The 22,762-nt window shown below is 33.6% G+C and overlaps 1 protein-coding gene across 1 annotated transcript in view; it reads right to left on the bottom strand.

Moving 5' to 3' along the window:
• CALCR (calcitonin receptor) overlaps window positions 1-22,762 on the bottom strand; it is a 65,394-nt gene that overhangs the window by 36,153 nt on the left and 6,479 nt on the right. The window contains exons 2-6 of the mRNA XM_014061299.2: window positions 20,388-20,535; window positions 14,982-15,092; window positions 7,338-7,450; window positions 5,856-5,947; window positions 4,237-4,363 (exon numbers count right to left, since the gene is read on the bottom strand). Coding sequence (XP_013916774.1) covers window positions 4,237-4,363; window positions 5,856-5,947; window positions 7,338-7,450; window positions 14,982-15,092; window positions 20,388-20,535 — 591 coding nt within the window. The remainder of the gene's footprint in view (window positions 1-4,236; window positions 4,364-5,855; window positions 5,948-7,337; window positions 7,451-14,981; window positions 15,093-20,387; window positions 20,536-22,762) is intronic.

A 22,762-nucleotide genomic window follows, 5' to 3' on the forward strand; every position in this document is an offset into this window, starting at 1 on the left:
AGCCTTGCCATTCCATGGAAATTTCTAACCCCAAAATAATCTGTCAGTAATGTACAAATGGTTATAATAAATTCATAAAAAATAGTACAAGCAACTACTCAATGTGTTCTCTATATTTTTCCAAGCAGTGCATTCTGGCAATTGCATTTCAATGGAAAAATATGAATTATGTCAAGGGTCTAATGAAATATTAGGGGCGATGTGGTGGCTGAATGATTAAAATGCTGGGCTTCTCAGCTCAAAAGCCAGCAGCTGAGTTTTGAAACTCAAGCGCCATGCGGTGGGGTGAGCTCCCATCCTTGCCCCAGCTTCTGCTAATCTAGCAGTTTGAAAGCATGTAAATTAAGTCAATAAATAGGTACCACTTCAGTGGGAAGATAACAGTATAATGTGCCACATGACTGCAAAAATACCTTCAGATAGTACTGGCTCAATGGTCTTGAAACCGAAATGTGTTCAGAAGCTCCAGAGATGGTGTTGGAGTCCTTCTGTTGAGTCCTGAACTGCCAGATGTTTGGAAGACTTCAGCATGGAATTAGTTCAATTCTCTGTCTATTATTCTACAGAGTGACTAGAAGATATGTATCTTTGGGCTTAGACTGAGTTAAAAACTGGATCCAGTCAAGCCAAGGAAGCGTGTCTAAACACTTCAAACTCAGTCTCTGGGCTAATAGGCAGAAGTTATAACCCATACATGGAGTCTCCAAGCACTGCACAGGAGAAAGGCCGGGAGCAAAGAAGGATTACCCTAGAAAAGTAATTAAGTTTCCCATATAAAATAATATAAACAGCAAAGGGATACTTATGCATACTTATCTGACTCTTGACAGATGTTGTCACAACAAAAATCTTTCAAAGCAGGTTGTTTGGTATTCTGTACTAACAGATCAGTTCTGACTTAATTTATGTGGGAGGCTATGATTTAAAACTATAATTGTAGTGGTTGCATCCCACCATACTCTCCTCCTCCTCCTCCTCCTCCTCCTCCTCCTCCTCCTCCTCCTCCTCCTCCTCCTCCATTATTTTCCTTGTCTTTCTGCTTTTATAAAAACCAGATATGAAAGTGAAAAGAGATGTACCACCTGATGTCCCAAAACTTTCTGTGAACCCTAACAGTCTTCAGTTAGAAGAATCTTGAACCTAATACCAAATTGCAATTGTTAATGTAACATAAATGTAAGATATTAAATATGACTTAATAAACAAAATCAGTTTTAGTTTTTAGTCCAATCATATCACTATGTATACCATGACCTCCAGCATTCCATTCAAAGGCCTTATTTTAATCCAGAAAAAAATATAAAGGTAGATAATTTGGGTGAGACTCAATGAGGTGATTATAAATTGAGTTCTCTCCTGCAGAGGCCATAAATCTTTACAAAGGATTTGCTGGCTCAGTGGATGTTAACATCCAGCCTACTTATTTGGGGGTTCTGTATGCATCATCAAGAGCCTGATGTTTTTTAGAATTCACCAATTATATATTTATAATTCACAGAAGCTAATATTACTTCACAGTGTACCAAACACAAAGAGAAGGGAAATGAGTCACATGTACTGACCACAGAAGTATATAAGATGAAAAGAAACAGAGCTGAAAAGTAGAACTTAGAGTAACAGGTAAAAAAATAAAACAGCTAATTGATATTAGGTTAATTTTGAAAGATAGTAGATAATTTAAATATTAATATTTTATCAGATTTTTAAACTACTTTAAATAAATTAAAAAGTTAATGCTATTATTTCTACTTTTGGGAAAGTTTACATTTCAATTAGGTTAATTTATAAATCATGCATCTTTATCCCCCCAACTCCTAAGTTTCTAAACATACATACAGTAAATGTCACAAAGACATTTCAGAAATCTGCACAAAACCTCTGCTAACAAAAGCATCATTTTATATTCATTCTATTTTCCCGTTTCAATACACAACATTTTAGATGATCATAAAAATTATTTCTGAACAAAAGTATACAGAAATTATGTTCTGTTATCACTTATGCCAACTGGGTATCGTTTTAAGAGATTATTTAAATTCAATAAAGATTTACCCAAACTAGAATGTAATTTAATTCTGAATGGATAAATCAAATGAACCAAATGATATTGTATATTTAATCTATTGTTCATCATTATTTGCAACCCACCTCTAAACAAAATCCAACTGAAAATAGCATTAGTTGGAGTCAGTTTAATCTGTTTAATCTGTTAAGACTTAATGATGATATTCTACCTTTCATTGGAGAAAGTCTGAATATGTCTATGTCACGATGAATATATTTACTTGATACTTTTCAGGAGATAATAGGCGATGCATCTTAGTCCTATAAAAGAAGGTTTCTTGAAGTCTATCTAAATTATTCATATGCTTGAAATGCCTGTACAGATAATACCCTTCGGAAACTACAAATATCTTTAGGATATTCAGCTTTAGTGCTGACTCTTCAGTTTTAGTGATGAAAAAAGATAGATAATCCAAATCTGTTTAATAATACAAACTAAAAGCAGATCAGGCTTAGTTTTCTAGCTTTATTTTTCATAGGTTTTTACTGTCCCATATACAACTCTACTGGACATGATTATGCATACACTCACAGTGACATTTGTGAGGGAATATCAAGAAAAATAAAACAAAATAACAAAAATTTAACCCTAAATTTTGCTTGAAAAATGGGAATGTTTATCTTTGGGACAAAAAGCTTCAGTGTATATTTTTGTTATTGAATTACTATCATTCGAAAGTCATCCCCCCCCCCCCATAAATCATACAGTGACTCTTCTTTATGTTTTTCTCATTTGGTAATCATTCTCAGATATTTATATAACTTTTTTCTGACTTGAATTATTGTAAGCTATTAATTATACTTTTACCTCCATTTATTAAGAATGTTTACATTTAATTTCTATCATAAATTTCCATGTAAATATAAATGCATTAATTACCTTTTCCATGCTGCTTTCTTTAAATATTAATTGAAAAGAAGAGCATCTCAAATAATGACAGAAATTTGCAAAAAAGGGGGGCTCCTAAATGGGATACTATAGAGCCGGGGCAGGTGGGTGGGAATACCCATGATTTCCGGTATTGGTTTGGGTGAACCGGTCCAAACTGGTAGAATACCACCTCTGTAGTATAGTTCTGGATTTTGAGTTTAAGAATTAGCTAGTTCTTATGTAAAAAACTCCTCAATTTGGCATCCCTCCAGACATAAAATAGGCATTTCATATTATATATCACCTACAACTTTTAACTAAAGATGCTAAGATTTGAACTTGGATCCATGTTGCTACATTTAATATCATACAGCAGGTAAGATTATAAAGTTCTAGATTGAGTATTTGACCTATTGATGCTATTTTCGCACAAAAGCTTCAAGTAATTGAATAGTCAAATGATATTTGAGACACCTATTTCACTGTTAGCAATCATACTAAATCATTTTTTTTAAAAAAAATGGCTTCTTAATCAGTCTTGTAGATAAAATAAATAATGGCTTCTTCTACTAATTCTGAGTTTCTTTACTATCTTTTCCTTGCTCTTACATTGTATTTATATAGATTACTTAGAGGCTTTAATGAAGATCAAAGCAGAGTAAGGTTGAAAACCTAACTTTTCCAGTGCATTGTGTCCTGAAGCCACTTACCTTTTCATTATAACAGATAGAAACACATTCCATCATAAAGTTGTATATAATTTTAAGCCAAGAATCCTGGCTTAATAAGTAATCATCTAATATGTTGCTGCATGCTAGTACTCTGAATTTCTCCTCTGACCAGTTATGCAAAGAAGGAAGGAAATAGCTTTGTTGTGCCCAAATTCAAAGATTATGAATACTGTGTTTAAGCAGGTCAACAAGTGAAAATCAATTCTGAATTAGATATGGAGGATAATAAATCATAATTCTAAACATGGACTTAACATAAATCTAAGCAAAGAGTGAAGTAGGAATATGGATTTCATGCAATAGTGTATTACACATCCACAGTATGGTTTGCTAAGCCAAAATTACTGGTCTGCTATTATAAAAGTTTAAAATTTCTAGCCAGTATCAGGATTTAATTGGGATGAAATAAACTTGATTCAACACTTTTAAAAAATATTCTTCCAACACTACATTATCAAAATAGGTGACCACTTCTTTTTTTTACGTCCCGTGGTAATAAGGCAGGAAAGTCTTTTAACTTTCAATGTTTTAAGTTCAGTTGTTCAAGATGAAGTATAACAAAATACTTACTGGATCTTTTTTGACCAGCTCTTGGTCAGGCACTATTGCAATGAGGTGGGCAAGTGTAAACACAGAGTTAAGAACATATGAACAAAAGAGATTCTTATGCAGTGTTATCCTTTGACAGCTGAGGCTCCTGAAAAACATGCACCACAAATATAGTACAAATTAGAAATTATTAGAGCTGATTTTGAGGTTGCTTTTATAACAAGAACATGTTGGCAATTCTTTCTTAAATATGCAATCTGACACAGGCAGTCGAAAAAAAATACGGCTGGCAGTGAAGCCATGGGAAAGAAATTCCCCCCTCTTACAACTGCTTACATGCTACATGCTTTCCCAATCACAGTTAGGGGACTTCTAATGTACATGATCAAGTGGCAGAAAAATTAACAAAATTACTTTGAGAATAAAATATATGTCTAATACATTTAATTTATTTTATGTAATAATAAATATAAAAACATCCCACATATAGACAGATTCTTTGGAGCTATATTAAAATTAAAAATGCTTTCAGAAAGAGTTATCAGCTGAGTAAGAAATTTTGATCTGGAATTTTCTGATGTTAGGGATATTTAATTTCATTCCTTGCATGGTTGTGATTTCTTCTTGTTTCCCACAACTCTAAGACATTCTTTCTGCTTTATTAAAGTGAACTGAATCACAAAAATTACAATGCCATTTTTTCCTCTAGAATTATTCACAAATAAAATACTAAACCCACTGAACAACTTTGAAACAGTCAACAGTAATCTGAATAGTAAAATAACGTTTCCATTTATTGAATAAAGGTTATATAACTATATATTGAATATCATATGCCACTGAGTTATTCACATACCTTACATGGTTAGTTCTTTCTAGATTTCTTTATAGTTAGCTTATATAATTGATATTGCCACAAAACTTGGAATGGGAACCTTTATCAGATCATCAACTACCTCCTCCACCCCAAAATTGCAGTATCACTGAAATACCAAGAATGGATTCAGAAATTCTGCGAGCATTTAATAATCTTGCATAATATGTTGGTGATCTATTAAAATAATGTCGGATCTTGCAATTTGAGTGATGTTTCATGAGTTTTGGATAATTTGAGGAGATGCATATGCTAGAGTGATAGTCCATAGTAGCTCCAGCAATGTGAAAATGTTACCAACCCCTTTTAACCTTTTAATTTTCTTTATACATATAGAAATTCTTCCCATTGAGTTCATGTCCATTTTATGTAGAAGAATCATAAACTCCATTCCTACCTTTACGGATGATGTACAACCACTTTGTTTGCAATCATCAACTCTTCCCAAAATGTTATGGCCCTAACTTAAAGTTTGCCACATTCAATTATGTCAAATCATTATTTGTATTCTATTTTTGTACACACACTCTTTAGTTTCAGAGGAACATTTAGAATCTGCATTATGTCTTAAGCAAGTACATATGACTCCAAGAAGACATGGCACTTTCATTATAGAGAACTGGCACACATAGCACATAGATAAAATCACTTGTAAGCCAATGTGGCCAGTAAGCAAACAGGTAAACTATATGAGTCAAAGAAGTACTTCTATAACTCTTGCACATAGTGCAGCAAGAGAAAATAAATACTTGAAGGATGTACTCACTTGAAATAGAAGAAAATTCCCAAGGAAATCAGCAGGGAAACCATAGACAATACATGTCCTGCTATAGTCATGTAATAAACTATGAAAATCATCTGAAATTTAAAAGAAAAAATGAATAAGAAATGAAGATAGTTTAGAAATCATTGTGAGATACAAATAGTAGTAACAACGATCCCAGAACTTTAAAATATCCTTTACTTCACTTTAGATACATGGAACTAACTCTAAAAATGAATTAAATTGTGTTCATATTTATAAAGTACACATTATAACTGGTACTATTTTATATATGCACACATATATTCACATAGATATATAATTAATGTCCTTTGTTCATTTGCCTACCTAGATTTTCTTGGTCTGTTCTATTTGGTTTCTTGATTTTATAATCTCTGTTCCTAGTGCTGCTATGAGCTGCCCAAACATAGTCCATCTGTTCAAAATCATATCAAAGTAATCTGTGTTCTGCTCTACATTATTTCTCCTTTATTTCTCCCCTCCCTGCATTTAGAGTTAATTATGGTAAGATTTTCTCTTGTGAACTATTTTCTTAATAGGTATTATGACAATCTTCTGCAATTGGCCATATAAAAGTCAACTCCATAAAGATTTGCATTAAATCTTGAGAATTATTTCTTATAACAAAAGGTCATAGAGTGTCCTCAGCATTTTACAAAGTATATATCTTATATAAATCTAATCAAGCTTTTTCCAGATTACAATGTAATAAGTAAGGCATGGTTCAGTTTAAATGTAACATGCAAAAATGGCTTAATATTTTTTTAAAAAATGGAAATTCAAATCCAGGTCACCTTAAAAAAAAAAGAATACAAGTAAAGATGTAAAATATACCCACCCATTTTCATAACATATACAAACTTATCTCTTCATATTGTATATATAATGCTTTCAGATATCTAATTGAGATGAAAGTCGGGAATCATTCTGATTGTACCCATCAGCCACGTAAAGGGAATTGCTAAGACATTTTCACCAGTCTTTAAAATCTCACACGGATTATAATGCCACCATTTTTGTCTTCATTAAAGCCAAGTCAATAGTGAAGGCCAGTGAAAGTTTGACATTTTATCAATTTTTGAGTGGGGAGGAATACATATGAAAAAACTGTTCATTTCTCTCTACCCAAATGGGTTCAGCATCTTGGCAAAACTTCTTTCCTTGCTATCAAAGACAATAATAGAGAAAAGAGAGAGAGAAAATTGCCTTGGGAATCTACAGTTCATAATATATAAATTCATTCAATTTTAAACAATAGGCACCCAGGATAAAGAACTATAGGCCTTGCCTATAGGAGTTTTAGTATAAAACCTGTGAGTTGGACATTGATTTATGTGGCATAATTGAACATGGCTGAAATGCAGACAAATCTTTCTACACTGCATCCATGATTATTATGAAAAAATCACAGATGGATAAAAGTTAGGCATTATCAGAAATTTTTCTAAAATGTAAACAACTTACCTTACGCTTTTCATTTGTAAAAGAATTGCAGCGTTTATAGTTGGACCAGGTCCGATTGGTTTCTGGATGCCGAAACCATGTTCCTGTCTTATCACAATATTTTGTTGCTATTTCTGTGAATTAACAATTCAGTAGATGTTATTCATTTGAAAAGCTTGTGCCCATATATTAAATCATATTACTTTTCATACATTAATTAAGTATGGCTGGAATTAAAGAAAAATCATTCATCACAACAGTGAGACAAATTGTGATAATTTGCCATTTCATTTCATTTTGTAAAAATAGCAAATCATTAAAAAGAAAGTAGCATTAACTGCTTTCTGTAACATATTTTGCTCACTGTAAGCCTCAGTGACAGAATCAGTATAATTAAAATACGTGTGGTAAATTATTTGTAGCCTACTTGTATTTAATGCATTAGAATGGTATAACTTTTTACACTTTAATTTTGATTTCCTCTTAGTTGAACATTATTTTCTCATTTTAGTGGAGCCATTCCCTAAATGAATTAAGGATGGTCCCATAGGCAAGTAAATTTGAAGAATTTCAGGAATAATATTTTGCCTTAAATATGAACTGACCAAATAACTGTTTTATTCTTTAACAATTAAAAAAAAAAGCCATCTGATTGTTGGCCAGAGTAGCTGCCTCACCATTTCTCATAATTACAGATGTCCGATTGATGGAGTAATGCCACTATTGCTACATTTTTATAAATAAGCCCTCCCCAGATAATAAGCCTTATCAGGCTTTTGAGCGCATGTGCTAAAATAACCCCTCCCCATAAAATAAGTCCTCCCCGAAAATACTACAACACAGCAGCAGCCATGAGGTGACCACGTTTACTGCCTCCTGCACCTCAAAAATAAGAAGACCTCCCCGAAAATAAGGTCAAGTCCTAATTTTGGGAAACATGATACTACAAAGTACTTAACTCTATAAGGTACTGTTTATAGCCTTATGTACTACTCACTAAAACATACTTAGTCCTATAAGGTAAACCAGACAAGGAAACGAATGTCACATAGAACTAGAACTACTATTCAGTTACTGTGGTGTACAACAACGGAATCTTGCAAGTCTGAATTTCCTTTGAGTGAATTAGGGAGCTCTGAGACATTTACTCAATTTAATTTCTTGGCATGGACTCAAGCTGCACTTCTCTGATGTTGAATTGTTAGTAGATCTTCCTCCTGTCCTTTAAGGCTCTTCCCTATTCCCTCTACAGCTGCATACTTACACATTTGCCAGGCTTCACAACAACAGAGCCTTCTACTAACATAAATCCTACTTTGATTAATTATATTCATATAATAGCTAACATACTTGCTGAACATGATGAAATTTTATTGTCTCACAAATGGCTGCCCATATATCAAGTACATAACAGTAAAGATTGATTACAGTGTTGGGACTATTTAGACAGAAAATCCCATAAACAGTTTTTCCCAAGAAGAGAAACTTCAACTACAATAAATGAACAATTAGCCACTATTTTGGGCATTTTGTATCTGCTTGAGGCAGTTAATTCATTTCCTTCATTCATTTATCAAGATCCTTTATTAATTACTGGAATGATATCCTATTTTTCACTTTAATACACCAATAAATAGCTCTACGGCTTTGTTTTAAAAGTACAATCATAACCCTAAATATTCCTAGGAGAAAATGATTGCAGGAGCAGTGCCAAAGCAACTTAACTGCTTATTCCTTTAAATTAAAACAGTGAACAAGGGATACAATCCTATTAAAAGTTCAAGGATAAGTTTTATTGAGTTCTTGGTATATTCCCTGAGCTTGATTTTCTTCATACAAATATTTCATTACCAGGCTTCAAGTGTTATGTTAAGAATAACTTACAAAGGGAAATCCCAATGCTATGGGAAACACCGCAGAAAAGGACTTATTTATGAAAACCACTCGGCTAACTCTTTAAGTATCTTGAAACTGTCTTCAATTGACAGTAAGTATATATTGGAGAAGTAGTTCTTCAAATCTTCTGCTGCTCCAGAACAATATGAGACCAAATCTTTTTGATGTTTGATGTTGACCTTTATGAAGCCAATAATAGATGTGGTACAAATAATAAAGTCACCTTATAATGGACATGTAATATTAATAACATAACAGCTTCAAATACAACTGATTCACTTCTCAAGGTGCTGCTAATGTGATATTTAAAGCCCTACACAATTGGGGATACAGCTGCATAATGAACTGCACTTTACTATCTATGTATGCCTGGGTTTTAAAATCTTTGAGATATGTCCTTTTTACTCTGCATATATTGAAAACCAACTTTGTACAGCTAGCATCAGCTTTTGAATTTCCTCATTCAATATTTAGGTAAAGGTAAAGGTTCCCCTTGCACATATGTGCTGGTCGCTCCAGACTCTAGGGGGTGCTCATCTCCGTTTCAAAGCTGAAGAGTCAGAGCTGTCCAAAGATGTCTCTGTGGTCATGTAGCCGGCATGACTAAATGCCAAAGGCACACGGAATGCTGTTACCTTCCTACCAAAGGTGGTCCCTATTTTTCTACTTGCATTTTTACATGCTTTTGAACTGCTAGGTTGGCAGAAGCTGGGACAAGTAATGGGAACTCACTCCATTACGCGACGCTAGGGATTCAAATGTCCGAACTGATGACCTTTCTGATTGACAAACTCAGTGTCTTAGCCACCGAGCCACCACATCCCGATCTTTTGTTCTTAATAATAAGCAATGACGTTTTCAATCAGATAGGCCTGATTGGTAAAAAAATTCACCATTAATTTATTTATTTGTTTTCTTTTTAAATGTTTTTTCATTATATTTTATTGCAATTTACCATATATTCCTAATTATGTGGGAATTTGATAACTGTTTAAAGGAAAAGCAAGACATAAGCCTCTTTCTTCTGATTCTGTTTCTTCCGTTACTAAAAGAGCAGCAAAAGACTAACAGCTGAGGTAATATGTTCATCTCTGCTAAGGAGCAGCACATTTTATCTGGAAACATTTGGAATAAGCACTCTTTAAATCATTCAAAGTATAGATTATCTGAAGCTGGAAAGTGTCTCAAGTAGTGCTTAAAGCTGATTGAAAACAACGTACCACATTTTTTACTGTTATTCCATTGATATAGAAGGAATTATATTAATAACCTTTATTTCTCCTTTTCAATTGCATCACTTGGAAGGCAGAGAGGGAGAGGAAAATAAAGAAAATAGTTCCTTTAGTAATTCTTGAGTCTAAATTCCAATATGTCTCTTTTATTAACAAGCCTGACTCACCGGCAGGCATCAAAGGTAATCAAAGGACATTTTCCTTGATACCTTCTGCTCTATAAAGCTATAAGAAGAAGATATATATTAGTTGATGGAACTTCACTTTCCTTAAGATAGAAGATTTGTCTCAAGTGTCTAAGGAATGGGGGAAATGAGGTACTGTCGCTCTTTCAATTGTTACTGCTGTTCCTTCATAAGAAAAGAGTTGGTGGATCTTGGACCAAACAATATTAAAAGCTCAGGTAATCCCTTTGTGGTTGAATTTTTATATCCATTCACAAAACTCCAAAGTGCTGCTTTGGGATAAATTTAATTAATTGTAAATAATTTTTTTTCCATCTCTTTTATGGTAAATATCCTAATCAGGATCCCCTCAATTGGCACCCAACAGACACATATAAATAACACCTGAAAAAAATTATCATGGTCAAAGTTACATTTGAGCAATGTTCTGTATCACACAGCAGCCAATCAGAAGTGTTCATGGGAAGGTCACACACATGAACTGAGGTGACAATGATTTTTATACTTTTTTACTCTAGCATTTAAAATAAGTTTCCTGTGATCAAATGGGTGTAGTCAGCCATCAAGATTAGTAACCAAATTTGTCATTAATTTCTCCAATCTCTTTTAAACTGTAAGCACTGTTTTAACTGGTGCTTACCACCTCATCTAATGGAAATCAATTCCAAATTTGAAATATACATTAGACAAAGAATTGATTTATTTATCCTATTTATCCTATTAAGATAACATCTTAGAAATTCTGGGATGCAGTCAGCTGATTATATCACTGGTTTTTGTGCTCCAGCCATTCAGATGGAATCTTGTTGGGTAGTTCCATAAAAATTTGCAATTTTATATAACATTAATTTCTCCATTGCTGTTTGTTTTCTCTAATCAGAAAGCAGAAATAAACACATGATGGTTTTAAAAGTATACTGTAAATGACTTAAAATGAAGGATTTTTTCATATAGCCATGTTATAATGAAATCTTGCATCTGTAGTTGGCAGAAAAAGTATGTCAATATAAATTGTTCCACTTTAAAAATTCAGTCTGAGAAATGATGTTTTACTTACAGATATAATATGGGTCAGTAAAATATTCTCATAGGAGCTGGAGGTTTTTTTTTAACACACATTTTATTTATTGTCTAATAAATCAAACACCAAACTCCTTGCAAAACCCCAACTCACCAAAGGCACTCCTTTTATCATTAGCACCCAAATTCTTCGGAGAATAATAACCTACTTTTTATAATCCAAGAGGCTAGCCTTAGGTGTTTTGAGAGAATAGGAGAAGTCAGTGAGGAGCACTTTATCTTTTTCCCAGCCCTCATTTCCACAAATAAGGAACAGGGCAGAGTCAGACTCTAAGCCAAACTAAGTAATCTTTGGGAGCCTTTTCTTGCTACAGCACATGCTTACGCATCTAGCAATTTGTAACTACTGCTAAAAGGACTAATAACCAGAGTATCAAACTTGCATTGTCACGTTATTCTCACATGATGTATTGTGACTTTCCCCCTTCATTAAAATAGGGGAAGGCATGGCCAGCTTGTGACACATCTGGCCCATTGTCACGAGTTTGACACCCCTGACTTATAGGAAAGTCTATCCAGATAAAACAGAAGTTAATGCATAAGCAAACAGATGAAGGAGCTATGTTAATTAGGAAAAGGAAAAGAAAAAACACATACACAGATGAAATAATAGGTGGGTATAGTAAAACTGTAATGTCACACAGTCATGGATGATACTCTTCAATGTATAAAAGAAATAAAAGAAACATTTATTTCATCAAACTTGCTTCTTAGTGAATTTTGTTGTTGTTGTTTAGTCACTAAGTCACGTCCAACATCATGGATCACAGCATGCCTGTTCTCCACTGTCTCCCTGAGTCTGCCCAACTCATGTTCATTGTCTTGGTGACACTATCTAACTATCTTCTCCTCTGTGGTCTCCTTCTCCTGTTGCCATCTATCTTTCTCAACATCTTTTCCAATAAGTCCTCTCTTCTCATTTGGTGGCTAAAGTATTTGAGGTTCAGCTTTAGTTAATGAAGTGCAACAACATAAAGAATTATTAACAAAAAGAAAATCTAAGAATGGTTTTTTTTTTACAGATTTAAGGACCTAGGAAAATGCCAGACACACAAATAGATATCCTGCAATGGGACACAATATGAAGTTTTTTCTTGGCGCAATAAGTACAACAAAACGTAATGTGACAATACAGCAAGCCATATTTTACAGTGATGAAAATGAGATGCAGCAAAATTTGGGCTTTGCTTATTTCCTTCCATTTCTTCTTCTGGCACAGCCACATGGAAGGTTTTGAACATGCATGCTTGGCTTCTGTCTGAATACTTTTGTTTTGTTTGAATTTGGCAGAAGATTCAGGAATATTTCTGTTTTTGATTAATTTCTGCTTGCCAATTTATCTGAATTATTTATGGCATTTTTATGCTAATGTCAACAGCAGAAATATTATCTTAGTCATTTTGCAAACAGTCACAACAAAGCGTAGTGATGATTAGTCTCAACAAGGCCAGAATTGTAGGCATGCAACCCATATGTGTCTTCTCAAGTGGCAGGAAGTGATTATTAGCTACTAGTCCTTTCAGCATGTATTTGGAACAAAATAAACAGATGGTCCAGCTCTGGTATGGGAAGCTGGAGCTAATCCTACCAGACTTATTCTATTCAACTGAAGTTAACGATCTGTGGCCTAAGATTGCCAGCAATCATTTGCTTACTTTAAGTGTCCTTAGAACATGCTGTTCCAAGGCATAAAGTGCTATTACAAAAACAAGAGAGAAATCAGAAGTGCGAATGCTTCAATAGGTACCTGAATGTGCAAAAAACAAACTATGGAAACATAGATTCTTCAGTTAGTCACATACTGCTTATTCCTTCTGATAAGCACAATATATTTTTAATAGTGTAGTTTACTGAACAAGCTACAAATTAAGAAATAAAAACATGACTTACAAGTCAATATGCCCATTCACACAATATTCAACCAATCATGATATGGTTTAGCACAATACAGAAACCTATCATTGGGAAAAAATACAAACATGGATTGGCTCTATTGGGATCTTAGATTCAAGACATTATTAATTCTGAAAGCAATCCCTTGGCAGAAAACTTTCACTCCTATTCTGTAACTGTGGAAATCCCATTTTCTTTTGAACTTGATCAACTTTATTCCACCTTCTATTTCTCCATTTCTCAACTGATATTTCAAATGGTATCAGTGCAATCTTAAACATTTCCTATCTATACTCATATAACAGCATACAATTTTGCTGTAGTAGAAAACAGTAATAAACTAAACACACATTTATAGTTATTCGTGCATAAGAACTACAGAATGGTAGATCGTGCAAAAATGTCTCCCTTTAATAATTTATTTGAAGGTTCAATTTATTAATACTTGGAGAAAATATAGACAGAATATATATATATTGCTATGAATATTTTAGGAAAAGTAATAATTACACACTTGATGATTTCATAAAATGTCAGTGGTGTTTTCAAGGTGTGGTTTTGAAAAAGGTACAATAGAATACACAATGGTACAACTGAAATGTGATAGTACATATACAATAGGTAGAATTCCTATCACACTATTGTGGCATTGACAATATTGATTGCATTTATGATATCCCTATAAAGTATTATGAGTTTTAGAATTATGTTGCTACATATTATACAGGAACCTTTGATAATAAAATATTTAAAACACTAGGAATAAGATTCATGTCACACAAATGAATCAATTTTAGGAACTGCAATTTAATTCCCTAGCAATAGAATTATGATAAAAATGATTGACATGAAAAATAAACAATACCATTTTCTGGATTGTCAATAGTCAATATGGCAAACACTAAGAGGATTTAAAGCAAAACATTCTGAACATTCAGTGCAGGTGTAACTAGAACTCAGGAATGCTATAAATAAAAGCTATTTATCTTGTTCACTTTAATTTTAAACAGGAATGACTACTTGATTTTCCTACTGCAATATTTGCATTTTGGGTGGGGGGAAAACCAGGTTATTTTTCTGTTTGCTGATTGGATTATAATTTATCTGTAAACTTTCTGTTCTGTGCATTTTTGTCCCATATAGGAGTATTTGCAAGTAATGTTCTCACATGCTAATGCATGTATTTTTTAAATGAGAGAATTTGCATCAAAAGCTTGGAGAAATCAGAAAAAATCACAAAAAATAAACTGTTCTTGCATATGTACAGTAACTAGTTCTGGACATGTAAATGCAAACCAACTATATTTTTAATGTTGATAAAATTTATCCTTTCATTTCCATATTCTATCAATTGGCTGAAAGTAACAAAGGTACTATACCAGTTGGATCAAAATCTTGAAAATAATCGGGACAATTCTGGTCAGCATATTCTCCAGCTGGTGTATCATCCCAACACAGCCATCCATCCCAGGTCCGGTTACAGTACAAACCTAGAAATTTGAAAGCAATAAAGCTTGATAGTTTGGGGGAAAATATACTGGCCTTTTTTCCTAAGGTCAAAGTAATGTCTATTATGTTCATGAAAGCGTCTAGCATTTTTCTTGTTTTTACGTTAAAAAACAAAGACCCCTTTGAGTTGAACTTGACTTTTGATTATTATATCTGCAATTTTCCTGGCAACAATAAATAAGTGGTTTCCCACTGTCTTCTGACATATTATTTTCAATTTTGCAGAATGGCCTACTATAAGGGATATTGCATTATCTCCCATCGATTTGTAATTTGGTTCAACTTGACTTAGTTTTTGAAAGCTGCCAAGTTCACTAGCTTTTGTCACCTGTGCTGGATAACATATTTATTATTAATTATTAGAGGTTACTTCACATTACATCCCATAATAGAGTGAATTAAATGAGATTCATCAGAATTTAAGCCAAAATTGACATAGTTAAGTGGTCCCTTAAGTGTATACTCTAATAGGGATCACTGATAATAATTCCGTGAGCTTGTTTCTCTTCATCATTACAACTTGTTTATATAACAATTTCTTAGGCACCTAGATTCGCCTTTAGTAAGATGGATGGCATACAGGTTAGATGAATAAAAAAAAATTTTTTTTGCTATGCTGTAAGGTTCCTGGCAGCTGATTTAAATAAAAGTTCCATTTTGAAGTTTTGTTTAACAGAATTCTTTGTAAATAATAGAGTTAGAATAGGGATAGAGTTACAAGATTTTCAGCAACTGAATTACAGAATTACTTCAAAACATTATCAGCTTTTTCATAACAGAAGTAATGTGAACTGGAGAACAGCTGGTTCTTTTCCCCTATTATGGAGAATTTGTAGGTGGCAGTTTATAATACTTCTGAATCTCTCTCTGTCTATGAGCATGTCATTATTATCTACTAACAACAGCAATAGTAGAAAGATTCAGAGCTGATTGTTTGCAATATGGCAAAAACTAAGATATTTGAGTAAATGGGGACAGTGGCAATGAAGGGACAAGATTATTTAGGCAGGATGGTATTCTTGAGTGTCAGGGCCACCAAAATCTGGATCTGTCAGTATAATTATGTTACTTAAACCTGGCAATAAGTCAATGAAATGGGAAAATCATCTTTGAAAATTTTGTGGCTAAATGATATTAGAACCCAAAACACGTGGTAAAAAATGTTAAATATATCTAAAGAGCTTGGCTACCTTTGGAGCAGTTGCTACCTAAAAGAAAATACTACTGATTTGTTAGGCAACTTGAAAGTAGCTCCCAGGTGCATTTTCCTCATGATGGGAGGTCCGAATGTTTCAATGTGGGTAGATGTTCTTTTCTTAGAAACACAAAAGTTAAATTGTTCAGTTTTTTGTCTGATTAATATTGACCTCAGCACTCCATCAGTACAATCCTATTTCTTTTTTAGATACATTTTCTTCCAGACTTTGTACTGGATAAAAGAACCCTATCATGGAATTAGTGGAAAAGTTTAAGAAAAGAACAAAAATGCAACCAAAAAATATTTCTGAAAGACAGTGCAGTCAGTTATGTAGGAGGCTTAGTTTTTAATTTTGAAAAGATTTGTCATTTTATGAAATGAAAAACATTTGTATTTTCCAATACAATACAGAAACTTTTTCACCCAGGGGAAATAAAACAAGTTCCTCCACCTACACTTCAGCTTATTTTTGAAAAAAAAAGAAGAAAAGAATAAAAACTAATTTTATTTCTGCACAATATGTACTTTCAATCTGCTTATTTGTTACACCTAATTATTTGTTGCCTCATTAAAACAATATTTTTTCCTTTTTACCATATATATCTTTTCAGTTCTGTATTATGCAACCTTACCAATGATATTTTTTTTCATTTAACAAAGATATTATTTATTCTCTGTTCCCTCTACCAAAGAAAATAGCATTTTTGAGAGCTAAAAAGACCCCCGCTCTAGGTGACACAATATTTTGAATGGCATGCAATCAAGTTAAATGATAGAAGGATTAAAACCAAAGATGTTTCATGATGCAGTGGATTTCTTTTGGATATGTTCTACCTAAGGAGAAAAACCGACAAACTCTTTTATAGATATTTGTTAGAGTACTTTACTTAAAATATTATATCAAGAACAGCTCTCTAATATCTATTATTAGATATCTAATACTTGTGCTTTAGGAGAATGAAATCAAATTCCAAAGCGTTTAAAAATATTATATAAAAGTAAACTCCATGTTATGAAGACTTTGGTGACAATAGCAGTATTGTGTGTTTTAGATCTGCTCAACATTAAAGATGATATTGAAATAAAGATCTCAAACCCAAGTTTCCTAGTCTTCTTGCCTCTAGATATTTCATACAATATGCACTAATTATATAAAAATGGTAAAAATAAATATGCATTTCTTGGTACTATGCTTAGCAAAGATGAGAAAAAAATAACTTTTAAGACATTCAAATGTTGGCAGATTGATGTGGGCTTTATGTGGTTCACTATGAAAAATTAATGTTTGTCAAAAGAAAAAAGTGGCTGTGCATTGTAACATAATTCTACCAACTTTGCCGTATGGAAGTAAAATTTAGTCTTGTCAGAAGAAATGTAAAACATAAATGCTATGAAAAAAAGCTATGTAATAAAACGACGAGGCAAACAAGAAAACCAGGTTTAAGAATTAATGAGGAATGATTATTGATTGAATATAAAAGTAAATGAAGAACAGAGGAAGCAAGTATATAGAAGTTGTTTGGTCAAATGCAAAGAACATACAGTAAATGAGGACTGAATCACAAAACACATAGTTAGCGGTTAATATATTTAAAGAAACCATCAGTGCTGGATGAAATTGATAAGATCAGGGGAGAAACTTATATGTCTACATTTATGCAGAGTTGGGAGAAGCAAAACTTTTTTTTATGATATAACAATATAGAGAGGTTGGTGAATTAAATTAATCAATGGTCTATTTAGCTATTTTCATTAATTATCTTTTTCTTGTTGCAATTTGTTTGGCTTAGTATTTCTTACTCCTTTTTTGCCCTGGTATAATTTCCTTATCCCAGGAAGAAAATGGTTATGTATATATAAGTATGCCTGTAAGTAATTTGAAATCTAGGTAGTCTTTGATTAATAACAGTTTATTTAGTGTCTGTTTGAAGTTACAACACCACTTTAAAAAGTGACATGACCATTTTTTACACTTATAATTTCAGATTGCAGCATCCCCTTGGTCATGTGATTTACATTCAGATGATTAATGATCAGTTCATATTTATGATTATTGCAATGTCCTGGGTTTATGTAATCAACTTTTGTGACCTTCTGACAAGAAAAGTCAATGGGAAATCCAGATTCACTTAACAAACGTGTTACTATTTTAACAACTGCTATGATTCACTTAACAAATGTGGAAAAAAAGTCATAAAATGGGACAAAAATTTCTCACTCAGCAACATAAATGTTAGTTTCAATTTTGGTCGTAAATCAAGGACTACCTGTAGTAGGCTTTATTGAAACACGGATTTAGCTACATTCTCTTTAAAAGTGCTTCTTCCTGCTTTGTTTTTATCAAAGCAAGCAAATTACACTTATGGCATATCATGCTAAGTTTCTCTGTAGTACCTTGTGAGGGAGTGTTTTTCTCAGGAGGTGACAACTGTATACAAACTGTATGTTGGATGATCTTTCTGTTCTCCTTACCCTACTTAGTGTTTACTGATTTTCAGGAATCAATTAATAATCAGGACAAACACTAGAATCTTTCAGCAAAGCTCCAGAATGGCTTTTTTGAAAAGTGAAAACCAAAATAAAGAATAGCTCCACATAGCTCTTGATTAAAGTAATATATATTCAACCAATGACTTTCCTTGTAGTCAAATATTTTATTACAGTTATTTATATCTAGTACTCATTAATCTCTTTGATGGTTCTGCCTCTTTTATTCAGCATGATGTGGCACCAAGTGGCATCTCTCTTTTTAAAAGCTAGCACTTTAAAACCACTTAGCCACTTAAATATTCAGCTAGATGAGCTGCTTCATTATACTCTAGAGATAAGGGTACCAAGGAATCTCCGTGGATTCAGCATAAATGTAATATTGTTTTCTTAATTGGTCTCGATTCCCTACTGAGGGCAGGAATCTTAATTACCAAAATCTAGTCTTTAACTTCTCTTTTTCTTTGATAGAAGAGAGCAAGAATATATTTAGGTGTAAATAATGAAATGAAGTCACCAATATGGTATATTCATCAGTAGTTAAGTATGGTATTTCAGTAGAGATCATTTTCTGTATTCATTAAAATGATAGAGGGGTCTGGACATGCTAGACTAAAATGTAGCTGGGTGGTGGTATGCTTGGTGTGTCATACCCAGAGAATTAAGTGATGATTAGAGAAGCAATAACAGGACAAAAATTACCAGGAAGTAGCTTTCAGTTAAAGACTTAATACTCTTTTATCCACCTTCAATTGATGGGTATAAAAATAGTACAGATAGTCCTTGATTTACAACCACAAGTGAGCCCAAAAAACTGTTACTAAGCAAGATAGTTGTTAAATAAGTTTTACCCCATTTCATGACTATTTTTGCTACAGTTAAGTGAATCACGTTAGTAACATGATTGTCAAGTGACTCTGGGTTCCCCATTGACTTTGCCTGTTAGAAGGTCGCAAAAAGTGATCACATGACCCTGGGAAATTACAATCGTCATACATATGAGGCAGTTGTCAAGCAGCTGAATTTTTCATCCCGTGACCATGGGGATATGGCAATTGTCATAAGTGTGAGAAGTGGTCATACGTCACTTTTTTCCAGTGCCATTGCAGCTTTGAACAGTCACTAAACAAACTGTTGTAAGTTGAGGACTACTTGTATTTGTTTTGTCTTGTGATAATTCAAATCTAAATATAGAGCAATAAAAAAATACTTTCAGCGGGGGGTGGAGGTGGGGAGAAAGGCCAATATGGTTTTGAAATATCAACACCAAATCAGTTGTAAAAAAAAAAAAAGTTGCCCCTGCAGAAAGTATCCAACACAACTTCAAAATGAATAACTTTTCTGCTTAAAGAAATGTTATTCATAATCTAACGTTGCCCTTGACACTTTCACTATTTATAAAACTTTTTGAGGTTTTCAGTCTAAATAGTTATTACCAGACATGTTTTCTTTATAATTATGTCACTAAATAAAGTGTTGTAACTGTTGATTTCCCCTCACTCCTTTTTCTTTTTAGCAATCCAAAATCCAAGCACTGCTTTAAATAATAATTTCAAATAATTTTTTTTCTTTCTCTCGTTTGTTCCTTTACCTTTTTTCTTGTAAGGAGGCGCTCTGTTCATCCTTTCATAGCACTTGAACTGTGAATCTACTATTTTCTGGTGTATCACTGAATACTCCATAGACTCTAAAGTAGGATCGACATAACTTACAGTAGTGGGGAAACTTGGAGCCATTCTCTGTATATATATAAAAAAAATATTTGAAAGTTATATCAGGACAATTCAACAAAAACATTTTTATTTGTTTGTTTGATCAAGGAGTTTGCAGTTGCCAGGAAAATGTAAAATGCTCTTAATCTCAGGGACATATATCTATAGAGTTGGCAACACGCAGGACTGAATGCAACTTTGAATGATTGTGTGCATTGATTCCCTGAGAGATCTTCTACCATATCATAAAATCATGCATAGAAAAACTTCATTCACTGTAGCGATCTAGTGTAAGAGCTGTCTGTAATTTCTTATCTCTTCTTTTAATGACAGTAGCAGTGGTGGGATTCAGCCAGCTCGCATCTATTCGGGAGAACCGGTTGTTAACTTTCTAAGCAGTTGGGAGAACCGGTTGTTGGAAGAAATCTCCTTTTGTTTTTTTCCACTTTCCAGGGCTAATCCTGTAAGGAAGGCAGGAAGGAAGCATTCTGGTGTTGTTTCTAGTCTAATCTTTATTGCCCTGCTTACAGAAATTGTCCCTCCGGTTAACCCTGATTCCATTGTCACAGCTAAGGCAAAAGTGCCAATTGATGTGAGTGGCATTGAGTTGGTCAAACCCACACGCTCATATGACCACTGAGCTCCATCTACCCAGATGGTCATTAGGGCAGAGAACCGGTTGTTAAATTATTTGAATCCCACCACTGGACAGTAGCAAGATAGTCATTAAAAGGTGGTTATGAAAAAAGACTTATTAGTAGAGATGTTATTGTTACTGTATTCTTTGATTATGTTGTTAATGTTGGAAAACAAAAAAGAGGACAACCCCCCACATTATTTCAATAGTAAAACTACATTTTCTTGTAGCAATGTTCCATCTATTTTATTATTAATTTCCAGTGTTATCACTACCAAGAAATACTTATCTAATCTAACTCTTTCACATTCCTACAGTATATGCAGTCTCAGGATAATGTTTCACATATTGATACAAAGAAATGTAACACTCACAGGTCAGCTAATTGTGAGTAAGCATATTTTATCTTTGTGCATATAATATAGTGGAACACTGTGTATTCCCATAAATTAAAATAATATTATTTAAAGCATAAGTGGGCAGAAGAGGGATTTAGAAGTACTCCCAGGATTCCAGATAATTTGCCCAATTTCTAACACATAATCAAGGAGAATTTGGACAATGCTACTAGCTATGGTTTAGGGGTATGAATGTATGTATGTATGTATGTATGTATGTATGTGTATATGTATATGTGTATGTACATGTATATGTACATGCACATGCACATGCATATATGTAAATGTTTTCGTAGATTTTCACGCATACAGGTATGCAGGTCTTGGCATATTCGGGTCTCTTCCCGTGTAACATTAGAGTATCTTGGAAACGTTTCGACAAGGTCCCACTCGTCATCTTCAAGCTGGTGCCTTTGGCTTCGTACTTGTGCGAGCAAAGTGTGATCAGAGCTTCCGTTTTCTATAAATATTGGTGTGTGTGTGTGTGTGTGTGTGTGTGTGTGTGTGTGTAGTACTAGCTTTGTTGCTGTAAGTGGATTGGTTGGCTGTGTTGCACCCTGCACAGATCAACTCCATAGCCAAGACCCTCATCTCCAGAACCAAACGCCTAGCCAACAAAGACCACCTGAAAATTGAATTACACACTTTCACAAACGTATTAATTTCCAACGGATTCCAAAGAAACACAATTACCAACCTAATCCAAAAGGAGACACCTTCCCAAGAACTGAGACACAGAACAGAACAATGGAACTGTCCTCCTCCCTTACATCAAAGGCATCACAGATAAAATCAGCAAAATTCTAATCTGCAAACATCAACTCCATCAACTAATCAAGATGTTACAACACAGCCAATCAATCCGCTTACAGCAACAAAGCCAGCACTCCACACACCCCTACCAATCTTTATAGAAAGATGACATCTCCGATCACATTTTGCTCGTACAAGCATAAAGCCAAAGGCACCAGCCTGAAGATGGCGAGTGGAACCTTGTTGAAACGTCGCCAAGATACGCTCAATCTTACAGGGGAAAAGACCAGAAAATGCCAAGACCTGCATATATAAACAACAGAAAGAACAACATTGGAGATGTTTTTATGTTAAGGGTGGAGAAATGAAATAGGCTGTTTTGATATATCAAATCAAAATAATCCCTGTCAGTCTCAACTTTTTGTGACTCAGTTTTTGTCTGCATGAAATTTTCTTAGCAACAGTA

This window comes from Thamnophis sirtalis, unplaced genomic scaffold (assembly GCF_051295495.1).
Source record: "Thamnophis sirtalis isolate CommonGarterSnake01/CBP01778 unplaced genomic scaffold, rThaSir2_p1.2 scaffold_4, whole genome shotgun sequence".
Lineage (NCBI taxonomy): Eukaryota > Metazoa > Chordata > Lepidosauria > Squamata > Natricidae > Thamnophis > Thamnophis sirtalis.